General features: G+C 46.6%; 2 protein-coding genes across 2 annotated transcripts; one reads left to right on the forward strand and one right to left on the reverse strand.

Moving 5' to 3' along the window:
- Nucleotides 1-257: 257 nt before the first annotated feature.
- Nucleotides 258-18,017, forward strand: bltp3a (bridge-like lipid transfer protein family member 3A). The gene is made up of 21 exons (XM_068713997.1): nt 258-452; nt 3,812-3,974; nt 6,184-6,222; nt 6,387-6,478; nt 6,583-6,772; nt 6,869-7,009; nt 7,130-7,300; nt 8,087-8,267; nt 8,476-8,562; nt 9,491-9,661; nt 9,971-10,116; nt 11,361-11,502; nt 11,736-11,929; nt 12,028-13,220; nt 13,410-13,594; nt 13,672-13,805; nt 13,897-14,047; nt 14,199-14,464; nt 14,560-14,668; nt 14,795-14,889; nt 15,538-18,017. The coding sequence occupies exons 1-21, from the start codon at nt 409-411 to the stop codon at nt 15,652-15,654; spliced, it is 4,011 nt and encodes a 1,336-aa protein (XP_068570098.1). The 5' UTR covers nt 258-408; the 3' UTR covers nt 15,655-18,017.
- Nucleotides 18,018-18,185: 168 nt separating this feature from the next.
- taf11 (TAF11 RNA polymerase II, TATA box binding protein (TBP)-associated factor) lies at nt 18,186-20,178 on the reverse strand. Its single transcript, XM_068713999.1, has 6 exons — nt 19,954-20,178; nt 19,505-19,717; nt 19,255-19,373; nt 19,050-19,137; nt 18,862-18,958; nt 18,186-18,735 (listed from the first exon to the last, which is right to left on the reverse strand). Exons 2-6 carry the CDS (start codon nt 19,673-19,675, stop codon nt 18,605-18,607), a joined length of 606 nt encoding a protein of 201 aa, XP_068570100.1. The 5' UTR covers nt 19,676-19,717; nt 19,954-20,178; the 3' UTR covers nt 18,186-18,604.
- Between the last annotated feature and the right edge of the window lie 3,440 nt (nt 20,179-23,618).

Below are 23,618 nucleotides of genomic sequence, written 5' to 3' on the forward strand. Positions count from 1 at the left end.
ATAAATCTAAACTTAGCATGTATTTATTTACAGTACACCTAGACTACCTGATTAAATCACTTGCACAGCGTGTCATTAGTGTAGTCTCACTGTATTTAGGTATTTAGTCCTAATTGGTTAATTTAAACCTCCGCCGCACTGCCGCCCCCCTGCTCTCCCCCTCCACGTCCAGCAGATGGCGCCATTGAGTCGCGGTGGTCGCTATAGTCCGTTGTTGCCAGTTTCGCCGTCCGGTGTTTAGCAAAGCAGCAGCTAGGCTGTGCCTGCAGCGGCTAAAAAGATGCACACAGCTCGGGCTGTGTACAACAGAGAGGTGCCTGGAAGCTAGTAGCGCTACATGTTTATTTCAGCGGGAAGGGGGGGGAGGGAAACTGCTGTTTTCTGCACGACACTGGACGCTAAACAGAAATGGCCGGAATTATTAAAAAGCAAATTTTGAAACATTTGTCAAGGTAAGTGTCATTATTTATTTTCTTGGGGGGGGGGGGGCTTTGTGTTAGCCACTCTTAGCCTTCGGATGGGTGATGGATTTCCCGTTAACGTTACTGCCTACAACACACAGCAAACGGTAGTTCGCTAACGCTAGCGTCTGTTTCGTTGCTACATTGATTTCCACTTTGGTTAGCAACCAGCTCAACGCTACATGTTGTAACCGCCGCACGAGAAGAACGTTACGAGACTTCTCATGGACAGTGAAGGCAGCGAGCCAGTTCAACCTGACCGACACTAACTAACTAACTAACTAACTACTAACTACTAACCCGAACCTAATTTCTTAACACTGCTGTAAGCTTACAGGCTGCCTGTAATGGTTGCTTTAGAAAGCTGGTATGTTACATTCAATGAACACCTTCCATTACTGCACTGTACCAAACTGCTTACTTTGTCATGATGTGTCACTTAGTGGTCTAGAGGGCCCTACAGTGAATATGTGAAATGATGGAAAAAAAGGTGAAAAGGCTGTAACGTTATCCGAAGTTGCATCTTTTCTTCTTTCCTCCCACTCAAACCACATCTATCTATCTATCTATCTATCTATCTATCTATCTATCTATCTATCTATCTATCTATCTATCTATCTATCTATCTATCTATCTATCTTTTATCTTATCTTATCTACTTTCTCAGTTATTTGTTTTGTTCAGTGCAGCTCAAAAACAATGCCAAAGATTGTAGACATGAAGAGTTATGGAGAAGTTATTTTTAGCTTTTACATCTTTGCACTAAAATGCATCACGGTACTAAAAAAAAAAGGCTTTCTTTCTTTTAGCCCCAACCCAAAATACTCAGTAAGGCTCCTGTAGTTCTAATGCTCCTGTAGTTTGAATGCTTCTGTAGTTTTAATGCTTCTGTAATTCTAATGCTCCTGTAGTTCTAATGCTCCTGTAGTTTTAATGCTTCTGTAGTTTTAACGCTCCTGTAGTTCTAATGCTCCTGTAGTTCTAATGCTCCTGTAGTTTGAATGCTTCTGTAGTTTTAATGCTTCTGTAATTCTAATGCTCCTGTAGTTCTAATGCTCCTGTAGTTCTAACGCTCCTGTAGTTCTAACGCTCCTGTAGTTCTAACGCTCCTGTAGTTCTAACGCTCCTGTAGTTCTAATGCTCCTGTAGTTCTAATGCTTCTGTAATTCTAACGCTCCTGTAGTTCTAATGATCCTGTAGTTCTAATGATTCTGTAGTTCTAACGCTCCTGTAGTTTTAACGCTCCTGTAGTTCTAATGCTCCTGTAGTTCTAACGCTCCTGTAATTTTAACGCTCCTGTACTTCTAACGCTCCTGTAGTTCTAATGCTCCTGTAGTTCTAATGCTTCTGTAGTTTTAATGCTCCTGTAGTTCTAATGATTCTGTGGTTCTAATGCTCCTGTAGTTCTAATGCTCCTGTAGTTCTAATGCCCCCCCCCCCCCCCCCCCCCCCCCCCCACCACCACCACCACCTCTTACTAAATAATTAAAACTTTTTTTTTTTGCACCAGACAGGACACAGTGGACAATGTTGCTTTGTTGGTGTGGAATTGGCTTTCGAGTCCAAGCAGTTATCTCTCATTAAGGGTCTGACTCGGTGTTGCAGGATTTCATGTGACAGTATTGTTATTTTAAGCCGGGGCAGTTCATACATCCACTGTATGTTTTGCTGTGTGTAGATACAGTGGACTTCACCGAAGGGATTGTTGGATTTGAATCCACCACTTCAGCGGTGATCCTTTTGTTTTCGGCCTAATCGTCTGAGTTGGTATTGTTTAATTGTAAAACCAAACAGTTGTGCTGTTTGGCAAAGTTAGTACAATGGCTTCTTTCTTGGCTTTCGGAGAGCTCTGGGGGTTTCTGTGCTCTTTGAGCCAGGCTAATCTGAGTAATTAACCCATATTGCTATTTTTCTTTTCAATAATAGAACCACCGTTCAGTGGTCTTTGCCCGAGTGTAGCTCCTACTTATACCAGCATAATCGCTCCTTTATGTTCTGCCGATCCAAATGTAATCAAGTGCATGACGTCGTCCGATGGCTGTTGGATATTTTTGGACCTCAGTCGTGACTCATTAAAGGCCCCTGACGTGAAATGAAAGCAGCGTTCCGGGTTTTTGCTCACAGTGAAAGTGTTGAGGCGTCGTTTTATTTTTTTTAAATTTTTTTTTTATTTATTACACTATATTTATCCCGTTGAGGGGGAAAGTCTTCTCTGCATTTGACCCATCCCTGTACCAGGGAGAAGTGGGCTGCCCATGACAGGCGCCCGGGGAGCAGCTAGGGGGACAGTGTCTTGCTCAAGGACACTTCGACTCAGCTAACGTGACAGCCAAGGATCGAACTGCCGATCCCAGACAACCCTCTTAGCCTAGTGAGCTAGTCGCCCCCCTCAATTTTTTTTGTTGCTCAGCGTCAGAGGAGGGTCTTTGACTGGATTACCGGCTGCAGGAGGGAGAAACAATGTCAAACATTTAGACAAATCTGACCACGTTCACAACTGCGTTGATTTGACTGAAATGTCACGGATTTGCCAGATCAGTATTGGTATCATGTGGTGAATGTAAAATGAAAAATACTCAACAGATTGATTTTGCTCTGATTGCCGCTGATCTCCTGGCCGGTGGAGCTCTCTACGTCTGCACCCTCGGAGATGTTTTGACCTGGATGAGGATGAGGATGTGTGGCTCTCCTCAGGAGGCTGCTTCAGTTTGTCAGGATGACTCATTCAGTCGCACTACGGTGGAAAACACGCTTATAGCTACCAACCGCTGGTATGGATCAAAGAAAAAAAAAGGACAGAATCATTCCCGTGGAAACGCAGTTTAGATCATTTGCTTGCAGTCTTTCAAGGAGTCTGCTTACAGTGGCTCATTTTTGGGTCTTTTTATACCTGATGCCATATGGAAAAAAAACATAATTGATTCTGTACTATTTTTACTCTCAGGAGACTTTGTGTGCTTGAAAAAGATTTAGTGTATGCCAGAAATACCAGGATGTCCCAATGCATCCGGTCACATTTTGCAGTATGCAAGCTTTTCTGGCTCCTCTGTCCCACAATCCTCATGCATGCTACATGCACCTCATGCATGCTACATGCAACGGTACGTACTCTGTGTGGGCGGCTGCAGCACTAAAAGTAAGAAAGGAAAAAAACATGCAATCTGGGACGCAGTAGTTGTCTCTTTGAATCTTCTGAAAAAACTGCCAAAAACAACATTAATTAGATGGTAATCTGCATGAGAGATAAAAGATGTGATCTTATAATAATGATCCTTTTGACACTGACAGATGTCGTCCAGATTCAGGCTGTATGTGTTCACTCTGTACCTGGTGCTCCTTCTCCTTTTTAGGTTCACCAAGAATCTGTCCCCAGACAAGATCAACCTCAGCACGCTGAAGGGGGAGGGCCAGCTGTCCAACCTGGAGCTGGATGAAGAGGTTCTGCAGAACATGCTCGACCTGCCCACCTGGCTGGCTGTCACTCGGGTCTACTGCAACAAAGCCGCCATCAGGGTACGTCGTCGTCACTGACCGGTCAGACCTGATTGTGGAGCGGGTCTGACCGGTCAGACCTGATTGTGGAGCGGGTCTGACCGGTCAGACCTGATTGTGGAGCGGGTCTGATGACCGGTCAGACCTGATTGTGGAGCGGGTCTGATGACCGGTCAGACCTGATTGTGGAGCGGGTCTGACCGGCGAGGCTCTGTCTCCCTTTTCATAAGAAGACTATTTAAACACAAAGTCCAGGAAAAGGACATCATTCATGTCATTTTGGTGATTGTTAAATCTGCAAATGAACTATAAGCACTGTGAGAACGGTGCGACGCTTCAGACCAGCTCTGCTTATTAGTGATAGAGAGACGAGCCGTGATTCACAGGGACACAAAAAGACCAGAGGCTGCAGTGATCCGGAGATAAACTGTCCGGTGTGCACTGAGCTGTTATGATCCCATGTAATACTAGTAATACTACACGTTTAAGATCAGTAATTCAGTAACAATATTCATATAATTGCTCCAATATATGTATTCTACACATTACGTACATAGTTTCACCTCTTGAACGTCCTCCAGCGTCCTTCAAATGCAGCTTTGAAGCGGACATTCTTCCTGACATCGTAGGACAGTATTGTGTGATATTATGTTTTGTGTATTCGTGCCTGCAGCCGTACTGTACGATGCGTCTACCGGCTGAAATGTCCCAACTCTAGACGCGGTGTCTTTCACAGCTTCACCAGATATAGTTGAGAGTTATTCTTATTTTGTAACATGCGTAGCCTTCTCTTTTCACCTTCATCCGATCAATGAGGTTTGTGATGTCAACAGAGTGACTGCTGGGAAAAAAAACTTCTCCTTTTCCAACTGTTACTGGAATTCACTTGTTCCGTTTGTCGTCTTCCTATTTTTAGACATGCTCCAGGCTAACCTCTCTTAAAAACGCTCCGCTTGGGCTCTAAATCATTTATTTTATAAAGTCAAATTATATATATTTTTTTAGAAGTTTTACTCCCCTTTTCTCCCGTCACCACAGTTCTTGAACTACACCGTTAAAGTGGATCGTGTTGTATTGACGTGACTATTTTTTTGTACAGACGTTCGTGGTTTCCAGAGGATGAATCCTACTGACTTTGTTGACCTTGTGACTCCAATGCTTAAGTTTAATGACCAAATACTAGAAAATCAAACGGCATTCCCTTCAGCCTCAGCTGCACGTTAGCGTCGTTAGCATGCACAACTATAACGGTGAAGATTACAGACGCTACACATCAACATCCAGCATAGCGCTGAGCTCAGAGTACAGCTTAGCGTGGCTGTAGACGCTCAGTGTTTTTGGCCTTGACCTACATTTGAAACGGTACTATGGCCGCAACACAAAGAAAGCAGGAATCCTGCACATTTGAGAGGCTGAAAACTGCTATTTTTACATGAAAGATTACTTAAACAATTCATCGATTATTAAGGTTTTTGTCAACTAATCATCCTGTTATAATAAGTTATTGTCCGTCATCTCCAGATATCTTCAGGCACAACATCAGTTTTCATTGCTAGGCGAATAACACACTTCCCCCCCCCGTCCGCCCTGCGACCAGCGACGACCACGCCGCTGCTTCAAGCCGCTCACAGCTCCGAGGCTCTCGACTGTCTGAAGCCAAAGTCGGTTCAAATGGAAATTCCCGTCAAAGGCCTTTCGAATGTAAACGCGGTATTTACCGGCCTTTTGTGATTCACCAGCCCGACATGTTGTCAAACGCTGCAAAGACCTTTCTGCGACAGCATTGTTAAAACAGTGTCCCTTTTTAAAACCTTATTTAAATCAATACAATGAAAGCGTTGTTATCTTCAGAGGCCATCCATCCACATGTGTAAACTCAGATTTATAGGCGGGCTTTTTATTCAATCTATTGTTGGGACATTTAGTCTTTTTTTATAATCATTCATAACACCTTTTAAATGGCATCAATAAGGGTGTTTTTATGTACTCCATGTAGTTCTTCGTCTTTCTTTGTCCCCCTTTGGTAAATGGTAACGATAACTGAAGTTGATATTTGATACATTGAGCAGAAATGACTTATTGTTCACATCCCCTGCGTCACGTCGCAGCAGCCTGACGTTTGCTGTTGCACACAGTGAATGCTAAACAGCGCAGAATGCTGTGGCGAGTGTTTGCTACTGACTCTGTGGACCTCGCTGTCCTGTCTGTTTTTTTTTTTGTTTTTTTTTAGATACAATGGACCAAGTTGAAAACGAGCCCCATCTGTCTGGTAAGAACTTGCAGCACTGAGCTTCTCCCTTCATGTGTTCATCCATCCATGTTTACTGCTGCTCCATAGATTACGCTTTCTGCCTTATCACCTGTAAACGTTAGGTCACTTCTCTATCCTTGCTCCATTGCATGCTGAGTGTTACAGTTTCTTCTTCTGCGCAGTTCTTGGATAAGGTAGAGGTAGAAATGAGGACGTGCGAGGAGCCGCGTCCCCCCAACGGACCCTCTCCCATCGCCATCACAGCGGGCCAGAGGTAAGCCGGCGCAAAAACCTCGCGTTAAGACGATACGTCCGACTCATGGCGCACGGCGAAACATTACCTTTGCCTCGTGCTTTTCCACCTTTTCGTGTCCGCAGCGAGTACGGCTTCGCGGAGAAAGTGGTGGAGGGCATGTCCGTCAGGATCAACTCCATCACCATCAAGGTGCAGGCTCGCGCCTTCCACGCCTCCTTCGAGCTCTGGCAGCTGCAAGGCAACAGCCTCAACCCCAAATGGCAGCACAGCGACCTCCGCTACACCCGGGTCACCGACCCCAAGAGAGGAGAGGTACGCTTTAGTGTCCCGAGGTGTTTGGGTGGTTATTAATAGCTTATTAATAGCCGAGTGGTTTGATATTTTGGATGTGTTTCTCGTTTCAATCAGGTGTTGACATTCAAAGAAATAAACTGGCAGAGTCTACGAATCGAGGCGGACGCCATTGAGAGTGACGACCAGGACCTCGGTAGCACCCCGCTACGTCTCATCACCAACCAGGGACGCATTCGCATCGCTCTAAAACGCAGAGTGAGAGCCGGTCACAGACTGTCCTGTCAGGGAATTGGTTAAAAAAAAAAAAAAAAATCATCTAAATTGTTAATTATTTGTCCCGGATCGAGGGGTTTAATTCCTCGTTGTTCTGTCCAGATAAAGGACTGCAACGTGCTGGCGTCCAAGCTGCTCTTCATTCTGGACGACCTGCTGTGGGTGCTGACCGACTCTCAGCTCAAAGCCATCATCCACTACGCCAAGTCGCTCAGCGAGGCCATGGAGAAGTCCGCCCAGCAGAGGAAGAGCAGGACCGCCGAGTCCCTTCAGGTCCCGCCTCCTTTCTGCTCGTCAATGAAATCAGTGTGGAGAACAATACCAAGTGTTGTGTGTCGATGTGTAGCTCGAGAGTGTAGGGCGTTGTCAACCTTAAAACGTATACTCATCTGAGGTCATGTACTCATCTGAGGTCATGTCTCTCAAGAATTCCGTTTGAATTGATTTGATATTTAGCATTGAAACTACAATTTGCCTTTTTCACAGAGGACATTTTTGACTTTTCTGTTCAAGTGTCCCAGGAAGCCATGACAACAGCCCAGGACCCTGAATGCTGTAATACACATGTGATAATATCCTGTACATAATCCAGCGCTTCTGTACAGTGATGGTTACTCTTTCTCCGTCTCCCTACACTTGTGTATTGATTGTAATTCGTTTTGGCCGCGATCATCATATTGTGACAGCCCTACTCTGACTAGCAAACCCCCCCCAGGCTTTATTCATCCTTCTCTTTCAATCTTCATCTCCAACCCTCGGCAGTGCAGCTACATTTTGTTTCATTTCTGCCTCCTTTTAAGCGTTCATTTTAGTCTTTCTTCTGCACTTTTTAAAAGGTCTTACCCATCATGCACCTTAATATAAGAAAGTATGAGGCTGCCAGGAACAACAAAATACAAGAGAAGTGACACAATTACACAAACAGTTTACGATCTCTACTAATAATCAATCATCGTTGCTCAGAATCCACAGATTAAGAGACACGATCTTCTCTTTTCAACACAAGCATTTAACACATAGGCGACATTCGTTCCTTTTTGTTCCCTTTGTGTGTTTCAGACGGCTCCTCCATCGCCTGGCTTCCACAACCTTTGGACGGAGACCCCACCCGCCCCCGCCGGCAACCCCAGCAACATGAGTCAATTCTTCGATCTCTATGACGTCAAGGAGTCTTCTTACCACACCTTCATATCCCGCTTGGACTTACACATATGCAACGACAGTTCTTCACTGGATGACGGTTAGTCGGAACCAACCAAAAAACGGTCGACACGCAGCCTTTGACTTGTAACTCAAGTGTGTGTGTGTGTGTGTGTGTGTGTGTGTGTGTGTGTGTGTGTGTGTGTGTGTGTGTGTGTGTGCGTGTGCGTGCGTGCTGTTTTACTTCTTGAAAGACGATTACTGCCATGGTGGTTTTTTTTATCAGCTGAGCATGTGTCATCGCACAGATGAGGCTCCCCCACCGGGCTTGCAAGGTGCCATGCAGCTGACGTTCAGGAAGCTGGGTTTCGACTACTATCCCGTCCACAGACCCGGTGAGCGCGGCGACTTGTCCTCTCTCTCTCTCCGGCACAGTCCCCCCCCCCCCCCCCCCCCGAGGCTCCGTCCATCTCCCGCTTTAACCACAGCATCCATTCAGGACCGGCTTTGAGGAGGATTCACACTAATGGTCGTTGTGTCATTCTTTTAAAAGTGCTGGAATGTAGAGCAGCAGAGTTGCCTCTGGAGCTGTTTATGGTGAATTAAACACAGTTTTGAAAGAAAAAAAAAATGAATGCGGTGTTACGACCGAAATATATTATAAAGAACCCTCCAGATGTAATGTGTATCTCTCTTTTCACATGACCTTTCTCCTGCTGGAAGAGATGCTGTTTGGCTGGTATTGAACAGTTTGTAGCTTCATTCATAATGTTGACATTCAAACTATTATTATTGTTAATAATACCGTAGGCTGAGTCACTCACTCACTCACACACACACACACACACACACACACACACACACACTCTCTCGCCCTCTCTCTCGCTCTCTCTCTCTCTCTCTCTCACATACACACACACACATATACATACACACACACAAACACAAAATGTTTTTATCTGACGAAAATACTCTGCTTCAATCCGTCTTTGTTGGCGTTTGGCTGGTTTCAAAAACGGCATTTTGACTCCAGCCAAAAAGCAGCTCACCCTCCCCCGCGCCGCAGCGTACACAAAGGGAGGCAAGCACCTGACAGAAACCTCAATAGAAGCTTTTAATGTAGAAGAAAAGACGTTTAGGTGCAGCTCCGGTGGCTCGGTCTGATCCACTTTGTGATGCGCGGTGGGTGATTATCACACTGATGGACCCGTGATAAAGAGCACAAATATATCAACCTACATCCGGCTTTGAAAAGTGGATGGAAGTCAGGTTTTCTTCAGAGGAAGTCAGTTTTAAGCCCCTTCTGCTGCTGCTTTCCTACAGCTGACGGATGTCGACACTGGGAACGCCACAGTGGAGCCATGGAGGCTCAGGCCCAGTGGGCTGGGAAGCTGCTGCAGGAGTACCAGAGGAGAGCAGAGGCGTCTGGGTTCCCCGGGCCACGCGCCGAGGGGCCCCAGTCAACCAAGGACCCCTCTGCAAAGACGGCCCACGGTACGAGTGCTGTCCACGCGTAAAGATTTGTCTCGTTATAGGACATCTAGTTCTTTTCTGGCCGCTACACATAGATAAAACTACACCGATTCATACTCAGAATACTTAGATTCAATAAAACACAATCAAAAACTTGTGTGATGAAGTAAAACATGCTGTTGTTTGGCTTCATTTCACAACAAAATACCACTCAGGAGTAAGAATGAAACTATGACTCCACACAGATCAAACACATGGCTCAGTCACAGCAACATTATTATGATGCGAAATGCATTTCTGCTTGTTTTCCCTCTCATTCACACGCTTCAGACGGACCCTCCAGTCCCAAGTCGAGCCCCTCTGACGCCGAGCAGGCGTCCGGCAGGAGCTCTGTCGCAGCTCCGTCGGGGTCGTCGCTGAAGAGGCTGCGATCCAGCTGTGTGGTGGTCAGGATGGATGACGTGGACATTCACCAGGCAAGACTTAATGAGACACTGATTCGATTTTACCTGCTCCACCAGAAGCCTCGCTTCCATAATTGCACTGAGGGACATCTGTTCTTCAGAGGGAGGCGGTCGGGCAGACAGTACCTCTGACGAGGCTAGACGTCGCTTTGCATTTAGAACATATTAAGCAGTGACAAAGCAGACGTAGGCGCTCTTGATATTGAGGAAATGGGGGTTTAGAACTGTAAAATATTAAAATGGGACCAATCGACCTCCGGCCACATCGCTGGTGATCTGTAGTAGATCAAACAACAGGGACAATTTCAACAACTACCTTATCATCTCCTGAAGAAATCACACAAAAAACAGGATATTCTCAGGCACCCTGCTACAGATCATGAGATAACTGCTTACACTTGTTACCATAAAGTACAGTCCTTGGATAGTGTGTGTGTGTGTGTGTGTGTGTGTGTGTGTGTGTGTGTGTGTGTGTGTGTGTGTGTGTGTGTGTGTGTGTGTGTGTGTGTGTGTGTGTGTGTAGCCTATATAGAGTGATTAGTTGATAAACCGATGTGACAACAAAGCGCTTTAAGCCTTCTTCATCGCTGACAACAGGCGGGATGAAGATGAGGTTTGATTGAGATGACGTTTCTTAAACACACTTGGGACACACATGATCATGAAGGGGAAAAGAAAAGTGTGGATATCATCGTCTCCACTGCAGAGCTGCAGCTCCAGCGGCTAGCTTGCCTGTCGCGTGCTCATTAACTCACTTATGTCAAACCAGAGAGGGGGGCGTGTTAAATTAGCAGTGCCTGACGGGGCCTTACACATGGAACAAAAGTCTCTTTCAGACGGGCTACCTGATATGTTATATTGATTGCTGTTATATGAAAAATCGTGTTGTGATTGCCGCACTAACAACCTTTTTGCCTTGCGTGTCAGGAAGGGCCTTTCATCTGAGATTGAGAAACTCCCCCGCCACTGCAAAATTTCACTTTTCATCATGAAAGAACATTTTCGGGGCTATTTTCGGGTCAAAACACTTGTAGTTCCCCATTTGACAGAAGAAGAGACACCGAGGGGGAAATTTCTGTCCGTGTGTCTGGGTCTCCCCCGCTGGTTTATGACAGGAAGTCGCTGACGTTCAAAACACAGGTGGTTTAGTTCCATCATGTGTAACATACTTGTGCTTTTATTGAGTACTTGAGTTCCACACCGCATATTTGGTGCTATTTCCACACCTGTTCTGACTTCTGCACCTCAACGTTCAGGTGTCTACAAGAGGCCGGCAAAACAAGAAGACCCGGTCTTTATTATCCTGCAACCGCAAAGCTCTGCGCCTGCCAGACAACATGCCAGCGATTCACCTGCAGTTCACCGAATACTACTTTCCCGACAACCCGAGTTTTTCAGGTATAATGCAAACATATTTGTTTTTTTTTTCTTTCTCAAGTTTAGTTTGTATGACGATGAGCGACGTATGTAATTCTGCTTTACTCACATATTGTGTTTTTCAAGTATTTTTCATTGATGCACAACCCCCTTTTATATTAAGTATTGTCATACAGACCTGTGTTTTGTGCTTCTTGCCTTTGTACATTTACACGACAGCGTCTCTCGCCTTTTTTCTCCCCCCCTTCTTCCAGTACCAACGTCCAACCTGTATGCCCAGCTGAACAGCCTCCAGCTCTGTGTAGACCCAGCCAGTGTTCTGTGGATCAACCTGTTTTCCAGAGGTCTGCTGCACACCCTGGACCAGGTCAAAGCTTTCTACCATTTGCAAGACAGCAGCAGGGCCGAAGAGCATGTAGACGTCCGCATGGATGCCACTCAGCTCAAGGTGAACTGTTTTTTTTTTTTACATATTAGTGGTTTCGGAGCTTGTTGCAATGCTAACAGACGTCTGTAAATCCACGTTTTTTATATTCCTCTCTATAGTTAATCATCCCCTTGGATTCTTCCATATTGGACCATCCGGAGCGTCCGCAGTCGCTCTCCGTCACTGTACCCCAGATGGTTCTCAGTAACACTCGCCTCTGCCCTCACGGCTCCCGAGCCGACCTCAACAGCACCTGCGACAAGTTCGCCAGCTGCCCTTTCTTCCAGCACACGCCTCCCTGCCCCTACCCCAGAGACCAGAGTGCCTTCCACCCCATCCCAGCCACCTTCCTCCAGCACTCTCAAGAGACCGAGCCCCAACCTCTGGACAGGAAGCAGCTGCGATCCCAGGACGTGTGGTCTCTCAGTCTGTCCCGCGTGACCCTGGGTTTTGACGGAGCTCGGCGATTCCCCAAAGGCGGAAGCCAACCTTTTGTGGAGCCCTTCGCCATGTCTGCGTGGATGTGTCAGCCCTCTGCCTTCAAAAACGGATCATCGTCGTCCTCCTCCTCCAGTCCCAGCGGAGACCGCCAGCCTTCCTCGGAGCTCGCCTCCATCCACTTCTTGGCCCACACCATCACCCCGGTGAAGATGTGGCTCAACCACTACCAGTACGTAGCCCTGCTGAGGATGAAGGACGCCATGGCTCGGTTGGGGGCGGAGTTGGGCCGGGATCTACGAGATGTCAAGCAGGCTCACGGCAAGAAGACAAACCCTGCTACAGTTTGTCTTGCCCTGCTGGTGGACTCTGCAGAACTGGGTCTCCTGTTGCCACCAGTGTCCACGGAGCCGGAGGAAGAGGTCCCCCACACCCCAGAGACGGACAGCCCCAGCATATCGGACTCTGACATCTCCCCCGCTCATCACTCCGCAGTGCTGGAGGACAGCGGGTTAGAAAACGGCATCTCCTCGCTCAACGCCGCCTCTGCGAACGATCAGGACGAACAGGATTTGGCGGTGGAGGAGGCGTGCGAGGCTGTGGAGGAGGGGGACGGCTTGACGACGCAGCGGGACCCCGCGGTCCTCTCTCCTCCACTCTCACCCGGACACTCCCCCGCGCTCTCCCGTGAAATGTCCAACTTCAGCCTGGAGGGAGAGCTGTCCAGCGCCATCAACGTCACCAAGGATGCGACCAAAGACGCCATCAGTGCCTCGCTGGACCTCACCAAAGGGGCGTTCTCAATAACAAAGGACGCCTTTAGCATGCTGAGTCGCGGCTCAGGCATGAGCAAATTGTTCAGTACGCAGGCAAAGTAAGTGCTAGTTGCTCTCCTGCTGTGCTGTTGGCAATATAATAGTGTTTGTGTGTCTGGAGCCCAGGCTGTGCACCACATGCTTTTACTGGCTGTCCCTCAAGAAACCCTGTGTGTGTGTGTGTGTGTGTGTGTGTGTGTGTGTGTGTGTGTGTGTGTGTGTGTGTGTGTGTGTGTGTGTGTTTATAGGGAACAGGTCCAGCGTTCAGAAGAAGCCTCCCCCTCTCTGGCTGCCAGCCTGCGCCACCAATCCATGAAGCAGTCGCCCTCCCAGCATTCCTTCGACAGCGCTATCTTGGACGGCAGCCTGCCTGACGAATATCTCTCCGTGGACAGCGACATCAGCGACAATTTTGTTGTCCTCATGGACTCAGGTGCTTAAAACACGACAACATTTCAAAAGCAATTCCTCTTGAGTGACACCCACTGTAAGTTTTACTCGTGTTTCCAGAGTCGGGCATAGAGTCCACGCGTCCCAACAACACCCCTGCAGGCAGCCGAGGCAGCCCTGGTGCAGAGGGAGGTTCGTCAGCGGACCTCAGCAGCTCTCTGTCCCAAAGTATTGAGGACATGTCCCAGGATATGGTGGGTTACGAATCTGCCAGTGGGGTTGCATTATTCTCCTGAACAAAGCAATATTTACACGTGTCTGTGTTGTGATGTGCCGTCGCTCCAGTCCTCAGTGCTGCTGCTGATCCTGAGTGGAACAGCTTGCACCATGGAGGTGAAGGGAGAAGATCAAGTTGTGGCCGTAGAAGCTCAGAATCTGAGTCCGATGCAGATGGGCAATATCAGGGTGTCAGACCTGCTGGCTGGCCTCATACAGGGTAACTTGGATTATTGTTGCCGTGCTGTTTGCCTCCTATCAACAAGCTCTTGAAAAATATTTCCTCCGTGTTTCAAGCATGCTGGGAACTTGTTTCGGTGTAAAGTGTCCACGTCAGCTCACAGATGTACTTCCTCTTTTTGCTTCTGCAGCTCCAGGCGGTCCAGTCCCGAAGCAGGATGCACCGGGTATCAGGGGCTCTCCAGTCATGCGCATGCGAGCAGAAATGGGTCCATCGGCTGCCCGACACTCTGCGGTGGCTGAGTCTTCTGGCTTTTTGGACATACGGGTGCAAGACTGCCAGGCACAGCTGTTGACCTCCACCGTGACCAACATCGGTCCTTTCCTGGAGGACGAGTTCAGTGCTGATGGTCAGCCAATGAAGTTACACATGAGCAACATCACCATCACTATGAAGGTGGGTTATTGATGCTTGTCTGTAGATGATTATATAGAGTATGTAAAAGGAGGGATGTGGTTCATTGTCTGGATCCCTTTTTTTGTTCCTTTTAGGACGATAGCCCTAAGATCTACCCCACGGCCCCTCAACCTGTCCCCGCCTCGTTCATCGTGGACCAGCTGGTCCTGGAGCGCGGTGACGACGGCGTCATGAGGCTCAGAGGTGAGCAAGAAAACACAGCCGACTATCAGCAGGATCATGAACCGTGAAACCACAAAAAAACCCACTCCAGCTCACGACATCTGCTGAACAGAAAGCGATCGTCACCATTTCCTTTTTTGATTGCAGCTGAAGGCGCAGACCCCCCTAAAGCCCCAGCAGGTGTTCCCGAGGCCGGCCCGTTCAACCCAAACCGGTCCTGCTCTGTTCAACAGCAGCGCGAGGTAGGGGAGACCAAACGGTACCTGGTACCATATACTGTCGGTGCATGCTTGTATACATGTAAAGCTATATACCACACAGGATATTAAGATTTTAGGCTTCAATTTAAAAAAAATACAAGTGTGTAGTTATGGATCATTGTCCCGCAGAATATTTCCCCACCCAAATTTCCCACATCAGAACATCGCATGCTTTGGTCCTGTCCATATCCCTAAACTAAAGGACCTCTTTGTTTAGTATTGTAATGTGTGTGACTATCAAGTGTAACGTTAATAATAAGTGTGAAATCAAGATAATGCTTGTAAACCAAATTTAGTGGCTGTCAAAATGAAGATCAACAGTGTATGAACAGTGAGGCTGCGTGTCGCTCCGTAGTCTGATGCTTTCACAGGGTCCAGTCAAGATATTCAAACCTCAGCTGAGTCCAATTTAAAGGTTCTGTTCTGCTCTGTCGGTCTTGAATACAGCCGTAATGCTGGCGTCCTGTTACTGGTCAACACAGAGACGTGTCCGTACGCGAGATTGCGTAATGATATTGTAACCACACCTGTTGCTGCGCGGCAGAATCTGATATCTCGCCCACTTGGCCTGCAGCACCTTTTGCCAAAGCGTGCATTAGCTGAACTAACCAATCCAATAATCCGTTCCAGAGACAAACCCTGGACTCCCAGCTCTCTGACGCCCAGGCTGCTCTCACCCAGGCCCTGAGTGACAGAGAGCGCCTCCTCCTGGAAGTCAGGAAGCACGACCCCACCTTCGCTCTCTGAGCCCTCTCCGTCTTTCACCCCCGTGACCCTGCAGCACCACCAAATCTCCTGCTGGGGGGGGGGGGGTAACGGTGACGGGACGTATCGGGCTGAATGTCAGGAACCAGAGAGACTCAACAGAAGCGTGTCTGGACATCGGGACATGCTCGAAAAAAAGAAGAAGATGGATCCGCCTCCCACTATATCTCACTGTTAATAAGATTATAAAAGATCCCCTATAGACCCCCCGAGCGAATTAACCTATAGGTACATTTGTGGTACTACTTTCTATCCGGCAGTCTAGATACCCCTCACTGCTGTGACGGTAAACTCATCGTGTGGTTTCAGTGTGTGTCACGCATCATGCGAGGTTTAACGTCATCGAGCTTTCATTCTCTCCGGTTGGTTCTTCGTGTTTTTCGGAGCCGATCACATGCCAAAAACCGACCTCCTCTTCACACGCGCACCGACACTGCCAGACAGCTGCCTAGTCCGTCAGCCGCTCCCTCTGCACAACATAACTGTATGTCCGGCATGCTCAGTGATCAGTGCTAGTTTACAGAGAAGACGAGTCATGAAGCTAAATAGACGTAATGAGGTAGAGTACTTCAGTTAGGTGTGTGTGTGTGTGTGTTCCTTTTCATTCGAAAGTATTATGACAATATTATCAGCTGTTACTTGTTGAAAATGTGTAGGGAAAACAATGCACTTTTTTTTAATTTTTTTTATTATTATTATTGTAAAGGAAGCAGAGCTACACTGCTTTCACTGAGAGACGGATGCAATCTCGATTTCCACCGTGGCTGCTTCATCGCCAGGGTGGAACGGTTCCTTATCAAGTTCTCACTGTTCTCACTGTTCTCACTCTCTGGTCTGAGGAGGTGTGGGATCACACCACCTACCGGAGTTATAATACTTGATCTCCTTAAAAGCGTGTAATGTAGTTTGCCTGGACACCTCTCAGACTGCTCGTGTTATTACCTCTGTCACGTACAGTATAGTGGTCATGCACTGACGTGTGTGTGTGTGTGTGTGTGTGTGTGTGTGTGTGTGTGTGTGTGTGTGTGTGTGTATTTATTTAGATCTGTCAAAGCGTGTTTGTTGTTGTTGTTAGACTAAAGTTACTTTACAGTGTATTGAAGCCATATCAATCAAAAGAAAATGACATTTTAAAGTGGCGGTACTGATGTGTGTGTGTGTGTGTCGTGTAAATGACCAAATTCACTACAGAAACATTTTTCAGTGGGTTTTATGATCTGCTGCAGATTTCATCCAGTCAGACCAGTTCAAATTTCACTTTCTTACATAAACCTGTTCTATGCATGGACTCCAACAGCGACGGATGTGTTCCTCAAGAAGACTGAACAGCACGACGCTCGTATGAATACCTTTTGGGAAACATTTTACGCGCAAATGTTCTCTTGTTAAATCTGTGGTTTAGAATGTTGCCCGTGGAGGAACGGTTTGTCTGTTCAAGCGGTTGCTGAGCTGCTGCTGCTGCCGCCCCCCCATCCACCTTTCATTGGTGTCCCATTGTGTGCTTGGGAGACCCCTGGTGGCTGAACATGCCGGAGCATTTGATATTTTAAACCTCTTTTCTTTCTTATCGTTGGCTGCCTTTCGTAAAAAGAGGAATGTCAAATATTTAAGCAATAGAAAGACAGCTTTGGTTTATTCAAAAAAACACGACTAAGAACAGTAACGCTACACATCTTTGATGTGGAATTCTTCAATGTTCAAGATGACTAACGTCAAAGAAAGGTGATTTAATGTGTTCCCCCCTCAAACTGCACGCGTCCTCAACACGTCCTAACTATCGGTGTAATAACGCAGAGATGCTGCCCTCTAACCTCAGTGTAACGTATAGATGTGTGATCTCAGCTTTTGATGTTTTTCTTTTTTTGCATGGCCTTAGCAGACAAAAAAAAAACAAAACACAGCTGTACGAAGTTAAGACGGACGCAACATGTAGCTGTAAATCCAGTGTCCGTCCACCCTCTCCTCCCGTCAGGCCTCACTGTGAAGTAGCGTCCCCGCCGACAAACCGGTGCTCTTGAGCTCCACCTGCTCATAACCGTGCAACAAGGAAGCGATGGAGGGAAGAGAGCCAAGCGAGACTCGCTTCAACCCCCCCTCGGTGAAAACGTTGCCACTGAAAGCAGATGCATGTACCGAGGCAGCGTTGCGTAGTTTATGACTTACTTGCGCGACGAGTTCACTGGAATTTGCACTTGTTTTGATGTAAATCAGTATTCTTTTGTCAGTCGTGTAGTTATTTTGTATCGTCTTTATCACTTCGTTGAGACTAATATACAATTGGTTCTGTGAACCGAAGCTAGTACGTGGGGAACTATTTTGAAAGAATAAACGATTAATTGAACACATTTCAGTTGTGCCTTTTTTTTTTTTTAAGTTTTAATGTTTCCGTGTAACGAATACATTTCTAAGGCATCCACGTTGTTTGTCATAAAACATACAGCAAGTTAATGCGTTCAAGTCTCACTCCAGTTATTTTACTAGTGGGATCAATAAAAAGTCCACGTATTTCCAAATAAAACTTGAAATGTGATTTTATTTATTTAAGTATTGTGAGAACCTAGTCAACTACTCACTGAAGATTATATAATCAGAAATAGGATCCAAACATTTTTGGGTCAAACTATTGGAAATTCACACAACAAAAAAAAAAAATCTCCAAAGTTCACCAATTCTTCAAAATAATTGAGGCACAATACCAAAACAGTAAAAAAAAAAACGTACTGTATTTACAACCATTATACATGAATATAATGTCACACCACTTGTACTGTATGTTGCATCAAACAGAGGTGAATGGAAGCTCAGAGAGGACTTAATTAGACAGCTGTGATGTCATGTAAGAGACCCTCTTGATCTTGGTCCGTCACTGGTTTTGACTCGGGGGTTTTTTCCACAAGCTACGGCACCGCTGTTAGAACCCCAGCCACGTGCCTCAGTGAAAGAGAATCTGCTTATACTTGGTGTTGGGGATCTGAGCTCGGCTCTTCAACCTCCTCACTGCTTCCCTCATATGCTTGGGCTGAAGCGGTGGCGTGTCTCCCCACTTCTCACAAACGTCCAATGCTGGGAGGACAAAGACAAAGTATTTACACTACAACAATAGTGACATATTTAAACTGCAGGGACAAGTACAAATAAAGTACTTTCATTTGGTCTTTCTCTGTTTTCGTATATACATCTGACACTCACCTTCCTCAACAATTTCCCCTGCAAAAACCTTGGAAATACCCGACATGGCAATCACCACATTCTGGGACACTGATGATCCGGTTATGGACTGGATCAGCTAGAAAAAGTAAAGAAAACATTGAGCCAATAAAGTAGATTTGGAGATTAAAAAGGGAAACACTTCAGGGTGAGTGTTTAGAAATATGTACCCTCTTAATAGCTGCCTTGGGGAAGGCAGAACGTCTGTACATCTCATAGCGATTCAGCTGCTCTTCAGAAAAGGATGACACCAAAACTCTAAAGACAAGAGAAAGGGGGGGGGGGGGGGGGGGGGGGGAGAATTAAGTGATGTTTACTGGGATGAGACATTAAAGTATTTTTTGGGGATTGAAATATTCTGTGAGAAAGTCTTACTGCATCTTTTGGATTTCATCCTCGTCGACCTTTTGGCGCCTCTCCTTTTTCTTCTCCGGTTCCACCTTCAGTCTCTTGGAAGCGCCTCCTTCTTCCTCATCTTCCCCGGCTGCCATATCCTTCACAGTGGAAGACAAAAAACAATGAGAAGATCTCTGTGAAGCTACATAAGCTCATTAATATTGATAAGACAGAAAACGTTACGGTGGTCCACTAGTCTTTAATTAGAGCCCCAAGCTTCAGAACTCACAGCTTTCTCCTCCTGTTTGGCCTGATCTTGCGAGGAGGCCTCTTTGTTTACATCTGCAGGTTTTGCTGTGGCAGATGCATCTTCGGCGTCCTCTGATTTAGGATGCTCCTCGTCAGCAGACGTTGCTCTCTCGGGTTTAGCCTCGGGTTTGATCCGCGCAGGGTCGGCCATAGTCACTCAGGTCCCTCCAACGCTGGCCGACAGCTTCGGATTCTGTAATATCAATGGAGGTCCTTCATCGGCTAATGCTAGCTGAGTTAGCTTTCTGTTTGCTTTCTCTAACGTAACGTTACCCAAATCAAGATTAGAGCAAACGCGTTGCCGCTACATGACCATCTACAGTAGGCTAAACATTATTTTAGCTGAGAAGCGTCAACGAAGAGTATACAGGTTTGTGTTAATAATTACATGTACATATTAAAATAATAGCATGTACAACATGCACTTACACTCTCTGCAGCTAGGCGTCAACAAAACAGCACTAATAGCGAGCTAACGGTCGAGGTAAAACACCGTTAGCTTAGTATTCGATGCTAGTCGGGAAGGAAGCTAACAAATACCGCGGAGACACCGCACTGCGCACTAATATTTAATTTAATTAAAGCAACTCCTCAGTCTTAAAGCAGCGATAGCACCAGAGTGGCTCTCCTGGCCTGTTGATAGCATTATCCGGGTTTCCGTTTCCGGTTTTGAAGAAACTTTATAGACACATGCAGGCAGACATAAACGCACAGAGCAATTCATCAAGAGTACCAAACAGGCCACCATAAAACACGATGTTTATTGTGTATTTGTGCTGTAACGTTAGGAAAACAATAAACACAGAGTTATGATGTATCTATTAAAACACACAAACTGTTAAATCACAGTTTAGAGGTTTAGACAACCTCCCCTGCTGTTTATTGTCTGCTATCACCTGATCAGAGGTTGTGAAATGTTCTTTTTCGTGATCACACCCATGAATTTGACACGGTTTTTTTTTTCTTCTTCTAAGCAAAGCTGTCTTGAGTACCAACAATACTTCCTAGTTATTGTCGATAGTCTCGACACACTTTATTTTTTGAGTAAATGTTAAGTTTCTAATTCATGTTGACATCTTACAATACATATGAGTGACTCGTAACAATACATAATTAAAGAGGGTAGTTGTTGATAGACTCACAGATGACAGATATCTCAAACACTGGATGGTATAATCCTGCCTCTCTTTAACTCGGGCGCCATCTTGCTTATGCCCATCCACTTGATCTATGAAGCAGCTAGGGCGGGGGGGGGGGGGGGGTTGTGTGTGTGTGTATATGTGTGTGTGTGGCTGAGGCTGAGGCGTTTCGGATTGGAGATGCAGAAAGAAAGGGCAGTTTCGAGGAAGTGACGGACGAGGCTCGGGGGGGGGGGACTGGTCAGAGGAAGTTTGCTTGATGGTGGTGCCGTGCTGCTACAACGAAACTTTTCCTCCTGTGACACTGGCGGCACCGTGGATCGGGACGCACGGATCCAGCGGCGGTGGGAGCTTTTCGTTTCCTCGCCTCACACGAGCACTACTGAGGAATTAAAGGTTCGGGTGAAAAAAAAACAAAAAAAAAACGGGGGATCGCAGAGGAATTTCACCCCCCAGCACCCACCCACCTACCTACCCCCCCCAATTTTCCTTCTCTTCCCCGCGCCTCCTCTGATCTATTTGATTTTCTGGGATCCGCGATGGGGAAGGAGCAGGAACTTCTTGAAGCGGCGCGCACGGGAAACCTCGCCGCCGTGGAGAAGCTTTTATCCGGGAAGCGACAGTCCGCGGGCACCGGCGGCGGTTCGTCAGGGACCGGTGGAAGCGGCAACAGCGGCGGGCACGGCGCCTCCTCTCATCCGCTCTCCAGTCTGCTCAGGTAGGCTCTGGTGGTGGTGGGGGGGGGGGGGGGGGAGGAAGGAAGGAAGGAAGGAAGGAAGGGACGCAGAGGCGGATACAACCGAGCTCTGTCCCTGTCCAGTATAGTCTAATAATGCACTGTACTCTATATAAAGTAATATAAATACTGTATGGCTACACAATACACTAGCCACGATGTCTCCTATTGCGTTGCCAAACAATCACAACCTAAAGCAGCGCAGCAGCGGTTGCATGCTTCTTTGTTAGCTCCCAGCTCTGTGTAAGCTGTACTGTAATGTGCAACACACACACACACACACACACACACACACACACACACACAAATATAAAACGGCCTTGGTAGGTAATGATGCAACTAAACCAGAGAGATCTGCAACAAAACAGCCACTGTCTCTGTGAAAACTAACACGGATGCATTATTAATTGCTTACAGACAGTCTAGACGCTCACTGGTGGAGGTGGAATATAGAAAGCCATGTTGTCAGATCCAGGCTCTCTTATTTTATTTATTTTAAGCAGCTATATTTTTTTTACTGCAAATAGTTTGAACAGCCCTGAGATTGGAAACTCCTTGCTCCTTCCTTCCTTCCTTCCTTGCTTCCTTCCTCTGCATGGGTGTTATTCCTCTCTCTCTCTCTCTCTCTCTCTCAGAGGTCACAGGAGGAAGTGCTCGGTGAGGGCACAACGTTTGATGTGGTTCGTCACATCTGTATATACGATCAACCACCGTACGGTTAGACGTGTTCAGCTGCTCAGTCGAGGTTGTTTTGTTTTTTTTGTCACCTCCTCCGGTATCAGTTGTAATTTTAAGAGATAAGAAAGCAAAACTACAGTCGATGCACAATGTATTCCCGTCCAGCCCACCTGTGCACAGATGCAAACGCCTCGGCTGATTTTGGAGTGCTGGTCAGAACAGGACACCTTTCCCTAAAAATAGGCCTGAGTCCCCCCCCCCCTCTTTTTCTTTTTTTTTAGGGGGGGTTATGTAAGATTGCATCAAATTCCTCTCAGCATAATGAAGAGGCAGCTTGGTCTATTAGCGTGCCGTCCCCTTTAACTTTGTGCAGATGAGAGCTGCTGGCTCATATTGAATAATAGGATCAAATGTAACAGATCTGATAAGTTCTGGGTTTCATTTTTTTTTTTTTTTTTTTTTGCTGCTGCTGCAGATGTTATCTGAGTTACAGGGCTTACTGCAACAGGATTTATGAATTACCCTGGGTTGAAACATGTTTTTTTTTTCTGAAAACGATGAGTTTCATAATGCATCTACACTGTCGCAGAGACGGCCATTGCAACACTAGGAACTCTCAGAGAAAGACAATCGCGGCTTTGTGGTGGAGCTTACTTTATAAAGCTACACAGGCTTCTATATGCCTGCAGATCAAAAGTGAAATATAGCTCGTAGACGTTCTAGGCTCAAATATATCTCGCCAGGCTAAGTGCAGCACGTCACCCTTTATTCCTAATGCCGAACACATGCAGGTGCACATCTGTCACTCAACATGTGATATTGCTCCTCTGGGAGGCCCCCCCTCCCCCCGGCCCGGTGCCAGGCACCTTCATTCAAGAGACGAGTGTTTACGGCGAAGCCCGAGGTGATGCATGGCTGCTCGGCGCAGACTAGCACAAAGTACTCAAAGGTAATTACATTAAACCCCTTCTAATCGGAAATCCAATTCCGAGATGTCGTGCAGTCAGAAGGCGGACTCCGTCGCTCCCTCGCGGAAACCCAGGAGCCCGTTGTGTGTCATCTATTCCGACTTGAGCAAATCGATGTTTGGCAACGGCGGCTCTGGGGAATTATTGGCTCGACTCTGTAGGAAATTAATGAACAACCGGTGTAACAAAAAAAAGAGAAGGAAAAAAGAAAAGAGAGTTGCCTGTGGACACCTGGGCTCTTAGAATACAACAAGTTTGCGAGATCCGTGACCGCAGGGCATTCTGGGGGATAGTCGCGATTTGTGTACGGCGTTTTGATTTAGTTTAGCATAATGAAAATGTCAAATACGTTTTAAGGACATCCACAGTGAATTACTGCAGTGGTACAGGCTTATGGCTCGGTGTCGCCAGGATTGCTTTGGATCTTCATCATCATCGTCGTCATCATCATCATCATCCATTGTTGGGAAGCGTGGTGCCTGTAATCCTGTCAGAGGAGATTTGATCTGTCTTTAGAAGAAAAAAAAAATGTGTAGCCTGTGATGTCAACAAAGGTGATGGATGGGTGTGTTG

Source organism: Cebidichthys violaceus, unplaced genomic scaffold (assembly GCF_023349555.1).
Source record: "Cebidichthys violaceus isolate CVI_PGR_0920_01 unplaced genomic scaffold, fCebVio1.0.p SCAF_196, whole genome shotgun sequence".
NCBI classification, from domain to species: domain Eukaryota; kingdom Metazoa; phylum Chordata; class Actinopteri; order Perciformes; family Stichaeidae; genus Cebidichthys; species Cebidichthys violaceus.